Source organism: Idiotropiscis lumnitzeri, chromosome 7 (assembly GCF_059441095.1).
Source record: "Idiotropiscis lumnitzeri isolate Australia: NSW breed Sydney's pygmy pipehorse chromosome 7, RoL_Ilum_1.0, whole genome shotgun sequence".
NCBI classification, from domain to species: Eukaryota; Metazoa; Chordata; class Actinopteri; order Syngnathiformes; family Syngnathidae; genus Idiotropiscis; species Idiotropiscis lumnitzeri.
Window position 1 is genome coordinate 16,851,284 of NC_142397.1, and position 7,209 is coordinate 16,858,492.

A 7,209-nucleotide genomic window follows, 5' to 3' on the forward strand; every position below is an offset into this window, starting at 1 on the left:
CATATTTCCATTGAGAATTAATGGCAAGACGCAGTACAACATGAATCATAAATATTAACCACTTTTTTATTCATGATCGTCCAAATTTCCCACGAGACAGTCATATGCGGGACTTCATGTAAAACTATATGAATAAATACAAATAACAAATAAATAAATAAAAAACTATTTACAATCCTAAGGTCTGATGCATTGGTTAGTTTGTCAACAATTTTCAGACTGGCGTGAATCACTCGACGACTGCAAAAAAGGATTGAAGCCTATACATACAGTTTACTTCGAATTGTTCGAATGATATATTGCTCATGAAACAAGAAACAACTGCCGTATGTAACTATAGTTTCAATAATAATCCATTATTAACCTCTTTCAAAACATTTCGTTCAACCGTAATAAGGACAAAAGTTTTTATGGTGGTATTTTCCGGTCAATGATACATAAAATATGCCATTTATTTAGACCGTATCAAACTGTAGGACTTGCGTTATATATATATATATATATATATATATATATATATATATATATATATGTGCGTGTGTGTGTGTGTTTGTGGGTGTGCGTGCGTGTGTGTGTGTGAGAGAGAGAGAGAGAGAGAGAGAGAGGGAGGGAAGCGGGAGGGAGGGGGTTGATGTGGGTGTCTACTTGGGTAAGTTCTAATTAGCCAACCACTTCTTCTCTCGCCTCACTTTGTCCACTCTGCTTCCAAGAACATATTCTCCAGCCCGGAGCCTGAAGTAAGGGAGCACCCGGAACCCTATTCCTCTTTTCAACATTCACCAGAGCAATCAGAAGGCGCACTCTTTTGGAACTTCATCTTTGGGCTCCTTCTCGACAGTCTGTGCGCACAACTTGGACTGCATAAAGACAGCGTAGGGTGGTACACCTATCTTGTATTGTTTTGTTAGTGCGCGGTTCACTTTTTGGCAATTCCTTTTTTTTCTCTCTCTAAAGTGACGCACCTAAACTATACAAACGTACGCACACGCTGCGTAAAGCCGTCTCATTTTCAGGTGTCGCTCAACAGGTGTATTGCAGGCTTCTAAGCACTGTGAGCATCCACTTAAGGGATACCGCGGAATAGAGTGGAAATACGTGGAAAAAAGCAGAGCGAGAGGGAGAGAGAGAGAGAGAGAGAGAGAGAGAGAGAGAGAGAGAGAGAGAGAGAGAGAGAGAGAGAGAGAGAGAGAGAGAGAGAGAGAAACAAAAGGTGGAGGAGGCCCGTGTTGCTAGAGAAGAGGAACAAGTGAGCGAGGGAGTGTTTTAAAGCCCACAGGAGGCATGATGTCCTACATTAAGCAACCTCATTACGCCGTGAACGGGTTAACTCTGTCCGGCCCGGGCATGGATCTGCTGCACACCACCGCCGTTGGATACCCCAGTAAGTACTAAATTATCGTTTAAGTGTTACATTTTCGACGTGAAAAAAATTAAATGCGAGGCGTAACGACGGGAAAAGAGTGAGAGTAACCTGCAATTTTTTTTAAAATTGTTGTGATTCAGCATCTATATAGGAACATCTGTTCACTTGACCTATAAATTTAGCGGATTATAGTGTCAAAAAACAATGCAAAAAAGTGTGTGAAAGGAAAGGCCGTTTGTTCTCACACGGACTTAATATTAAAACAAACCGCAATCTGTTATTTAACACGTAACCTATATTTTCTAAGTGACTCTCTTTGTATTTGGTTTTGCGCCAGGCATCCTTTGCAACATCTGTCATCTTCTGATGAAGAAATGACAGAAGGCATGTTGGAGGTCAAGGCTGGCTCTTCACATGCACTTTTGAAAATTAAACAGTGAAAATTAATGTGTTGACTCGTACAATTTTTGTTCTCCAGTTTGTTTTGTGCAACACATTTTATTCGTTTTAAAACATTATTAAAATGAACGCCGTTCATTTCGTTCAATGTAGTTCCACTTGTCTGTGTTCCTTTATGTCGAGTAATAAATGAGAAACAAGTAAGAAAATAAATTAAAAACTGAATAGTTATTTACATCCGCCATCATTAGTATTACTATGAAGCAGTGATGTAGTAATAATAACAATAACAACGATTCGAATACAATCGTTATAATTATAAGTTCAATGATCGTGTATATGTCCACGCAGGTACTCCACGTAAGCAGCGGCGGGAGCGCACCACCTTTACTCGCGCACAGCTGGATATCTTGGAGGCTCTTTTTGCCAAAACGCGCTACCCAGACATCTTCATGAGGGAGGAGGTTGCCCTCAAGATCAATTTGCCCGAGTCCAGAGTCCAGGTAACAATGCCACATTATTATGGACACTTACAGAACAGGGATTGCTGTTTATATTTATCCTATTTATTCATTTCCACCGATCTATTGTAATAAACGACTCAGGGGCATTATTAAGATAAGATAAGATAAGATGTCCTTTATTAGTCCCACAATGGGGAAATTTGAGGTGTTACAGCAGCAAATATATAGATCACACAGAGTCGGCTGCGTAATGTAGCCGTTAATGTATAGCATTAGCAGCAGACATTCATAAAAAGCATGCAAATATACACAGTATAAACGTATCTAAGTCTAAGTGTATTACCCTAGAATCAGGATATGTTTGGATCTCTGGGGGAAAACTCATAAAAACAAAATTAAAAATATAGGCTACTTTGAAAAAAGCTAAAATAGAACTGTCTATGTATCATCCATTCGTTTTCTATACAAAGCTGGAGGATAACCCACCCTGGACGGGTTGCCAGCCAATCACAAGAAACTTGTAGACAAACAACCATTAACCATCACATTCACGCCTGAGGATAAATCGTGCTCAGTGTATGTTTTTTAATGTGGGACAGGAACATGCAGTGATTCACCCCAAACATCAGCTGTGTGCCACCCACTCATCCACAATAGCTGCCAAGATCTATCACTCGAAAATGTGTTTTTTTGTGTGTGTGTGTGCGCGTGTATGTGTGTGTGTATATATGTATGTATGTATGTATGTATGTCTTTTTCTTTTTTTCGACATACAAAACTGCGGCTTATAGCCTGGCGTGGCTTGTATATCATTTTTAATTTTTTCAAAGCGTTGCTGCGGCCTATATATATATATGTATATATATATATATATATATATATATATATATATATTTATCTGATGAATAGCTAAGCATGTCAACTAGTTTATCATTTAACATTTCAAGGCAAGATCCTGGTGTTTTTCTCCCTCTCTCTCTCTCTTTATATGTCTACATATATATTAGGTCTGTCAAAATGAAAGCATTAACTCAGGTGATTAATGCAAAATTATTAAACTCAGTTAAATATTTTAACTCAGTTAACTCAGTTTGATTTACTTAAAAAATAATTTGCATACTTTGCCAATATTGTGCCATATTAGCTGTACATCTTTAGCACGTCTCAGAACAAAACACCGTGTTCAAGTTCCAACTGGGCCTTGCAAAACAACACTGCTGGAGTGTGGCACTTGTGGGCAGTTTTGAGAAAAATAAAAATGCCTGTTTAGATGTCTCCATTTAGAGCATATTTAAGAATCAAAGAAAGCTATTAGAACATTCTTTGAATTAAATATACTTCATATTGGGTGATTTTGCATCAATTCCAAGATATTATTCAAGTAAATATCTGTTACAAGCTTCACAAAAAATAGTAGTTGAAAAATGTGATTAATCACAAATAATCATGGATTTTTTTTGTGATTAATTAGTTAAAAAATTAATCACTTGACAGCATTAATATATATATATATATATATATATATATATATATATATATATATATATATATATATATATATACATATATATATATAGGTTGCAAATTGGTAAGTCAACTGATGTACAATTTCCAGTTAATAGAAATGGAACAATAAATGGCACAGGACTCATATAGCTTGACACATTAAACATAATTTAGTAAATAGAGATCCAAATCACAATAACAGAACAAAAAAGAAGCTGAAAAAAGAGAGACAACTTGTCTCAAAGAAAGGTTGCTCAACAAAACTAAAACTAACATTTCCATTCCATTTTCTTAGGGGTGGAATTATTAAGTTTTTGCTTGCATTTTGATGCTGATGTTAAATTGAAATGTGATGTGACCTTTCCATCATCCAGGTATGGTTCAAGAACCGCCGCGCCAAGTGCCGCCAACAGCAACAGCAGAGCACAGGCCAGTCCAAACCCCGGCCTCCGAAAAAGAAGGCCTCTCCAGTTCGGGAGGCCAACGTTGAGGCCAGCGCCAACCAGGCCAATGGTCCCTACAGCCCGCCGCCGCCTCCGCCTGGAACCGCCATCACCCCCAGTTCCAGCTCTGCTAGCGCCACAGTGTCCATTTGGAGCCCAGCCTCCATCTCTCCTCTGCCAGACCCCCTGTCCGCTTCCACCACCCCCTGCATGCAGCGTGCCAGCGCCTACCCCATGACCTACAGCCAAGCCCCGGCCTACAGCCAAAGCTACGCAGGCTCATCCTCCTACTTTACCGGCCTGGACTGTAGTTCCTACTTGTCACCTATGCACCCGCAGCTGTCAGGCACAGGAGGTGCTCTGAGCCCAATCACTGCCTCCTCCTTGGGCGGGCCCCTCAGCCAATCCCCTGCCTCACTCTCGTCTCAAGGCTATACGGCCGCTTCACTTGGCTTCGGAGCCGTCGACTGTCTGGACTACAAGGACCAAGCTGCCTGGAAGCTCAATTTCAATGCCACAGACTGTCTGGACTACAAAGACCAGAACTCCTGGAAGTTCCAGGTCTTGTAAATAGCATCAAGTGAGGGGTTGGGCATCGAGGGGACATGGGAAGAAATTTTGAATCAGAGTCAGAGTTGGTTGAATAGAGCAAATTACTGTTGTTGATTTGATAAGTTGAGCAAAGAAATGTGTCTGGTCTAATTTCAATTTTTTTCTGTTGATAAAAGGCCCAATTCTAAACCATCCAATATAAAAATGTAAATATTTAGCGAAGAAATTGAAAGTTAATTCTACATCAAAGTGGTTTAGGACTTTGATGATATTTGGCAACTGAAGTCAAAATAATACGGTCATAATTTTAAACCTGTCAAAAAAAATAAAGAAAGAGTAATTATGTCATGTTTAAAGAATGAACATGACTTTCTTTCTACAATATGAGTTAAAACTTTGACTTTTCAACATGTGAAAGACATGGGCCACCAAAATGATGGCTTTTAAAAAAACGCTGACTTATATGTGTAGGCCTACCAGCCAACAGCTGAATTGCTTCACCGTTAACCGCCTTGATGGTTAAACTGTTTTGAACAAGGTAAATGTCAAATTAACACAGAGCTGCTTCCTTCTTTTCCTTTATGATGTGTCTTGTATTTGGTGAAATTTGTTTCTACAAATAAGGCTGCTTTCCATCACCCCACTCAACAAGCACTGAGCCCATCAGATCCGATTTCCCAACGGGAACCTTTAAGAGGTGCAGATCAATCGGCCATCACAGCTGATGGCTCCCCAGTAGCCTTGTTTGATACTGACCCTCTTCAGCCCGCGTGTGATCCAAGTCAAGAGGCTTGATCGAGTCCCTGAAGTGACTGCAGTACAAACTTGTTGCCTTTGAGCATGCTTGTAATCATGAGGAGAATGGCTCATGCATTGTTAGTTTAATAGGATCAACTCTTGGGCAACAATGGCCTCATTGTGGCAATTGGCACTCAATGACTAGCCCCCTCTCGCTCCTTTTCACAGGAAGTTGGCAGAATTTAAGCGCTTCTGCTATAATCTATAATGACTGACTGTATTGTTATATTTTTGTTAGAGATCTGATGGGCAAAAAGACTGCACCAGGGAAAGGGAAAGGAGGTGGCACTGCACCTGCCCGCCCTTAGCACAGAGAGTTTGGTGTCTCTCTCAAAATGACCATCCATTATGTCAAAATGTGATGGGGATCAATATATGTGTTTCCTGTATCTTTTTTTTGTATTAGACTTAAATATTGTTGTTTCTTGAAATATTTGTGCATTTGTCAAAGTGAAAGTAAAGATCGTTGAACTTTCTTTTGAAGTTGATATTATCAGTATAACTACTGTGATCAACATTATTTCTTTAGATGGCATGGCCATTACTAAAACGTTTGTTGTCTTTTTGTACATATTTAACCCTGGAAATGCAACCATGGCATCTCTTGTTTTCCAATCATAGGAAACTGCCAACTTGTTTTCTTTTTTTCCTGTTTATATTTATCTGGTATCTGCTTTTTTTCCAACTCAGGGTTTTATCTGATAAAAGTAGCAAGTATTAGGAACAACGCTGGTAACGCTTCTTAATCTAATTTACTCTACTTTTGTCTTTTGCATAATTATATCATCTCTGCTTTATTTTTCTGAAATGAATAATTCTTATTCTTTTGTATATTTCATTTGTCTTCTGTATTTGTTTGACCAGTCTGCACCACTACCATGCTAGATAGCGTTAATGTTTCCGAGACATTAAATAACCTTGTGTAAACTTGTCTGGCTTGGGCTCTTCTTCCAGCATGCTGCTGCTGCTGCATTATCAGAGTATAAATGAACACCTCTGTCAATGTTTTGTGTACTGCACGTCTAAGAACATGAACCTTAGAACTTAAGGGGGTTCGAGCCGTGCTGTGACCAAAAAAAAAGGGCAGGCTACATGTTGTAGTGAATGTTTGCTGCTTGCAGCATCCTCCAGTGGGCATTTTTGGTGTGCTATGAGCAATGGTCAAAAGGAAGTCGTGTTTTTGGAGAACCACACACTCTCAATAAAGAAACCCCAGCTGCTGTTTGATAGAGTGACATGGTCATCAGACTTGTTGTCAATGCCAAACCACCTGTGCCAGGTGTCTCTCAGAACGTCCAGCATGATGAGGGCACAGAGAATTTTCAGTGGCCCACTCATCTCCCCATGTGTGCACATTTTGACTTTGTAATGATGTACTGGTCAGAGACAGTGACCCTCGGACCATACTGGTGTGCTTTACCAAGTTTGACTACTTTGAATGTCCCATGCACACGTTGCAAGCCATTGGCCATTGCACATTTGTCACACAAGATTGGAGTGAGCACATGTAGATCTGTCGAAAAACATCATGGACATCATGGTAGGTGAGGTAATATTGAATATAGCACTTTTGAGTGGAGTGGGAAAGATAGATAGATAGATAGATGCTGAGGGTCCTCTAATCCCCCCAGTAGCAGCATATGGACCGGGGAGTGCAGAGACACAGACACAGATAGACGCTGGA

At 39.8% G+C, this 7,209-nt stretch overlaps 1 protein-coding gene across 1 annotated transcript; it reads left to right on the top strand.

The window, feature by feature from the left end:
• The first annotated feature begins 676 nt into the window (after positions 1–676).
• On the top strand, positions 677–6,456 carry LOC148333793 (homeobox protein otx5-like). Its single transcript, XM_088300715.1, has 3 exons — positions 677–1,381; positions 2,114–2,265; positions 4,107–6,456. The coding sequence occupies exons 1-3, from the start codon at positions 1,282–1,284 to the stop codon at positions 4,743–4,745; spliced, it is 891 nt and encodes a 296-aa protein (XP_088156841.1). The 5' UTR covers positions 677–1,281; the 3' UTR covers positions 4,746–6,456.
• The last annotated feature ends 753 nt before the right edge of the window (positions 6,457–7,209 follow it).

Coding starts and splice junctions, on each gene's coding strand:
- LOC148333793 (XM_088300715.1), top strand. CDS start 1,282: ATGATGTCCTACATTAAGCAACCTCATTACGCCGTGAACGGGTTAACT. Junction 1,382..2,113: donor CACCGCCGTTGGATACCCCA/GTAAGTACTAAA, acceptor ATGTCCACGCAG/GTACTCCACGTAAGCAGCGG. Junction 2,266..4,106: donor TGCCCGAGTCCAGAGTCCAG/GTAACAATGCCA, acceptor TCCATCATCCAG/GTATGGTTCAAGAACCGCCG.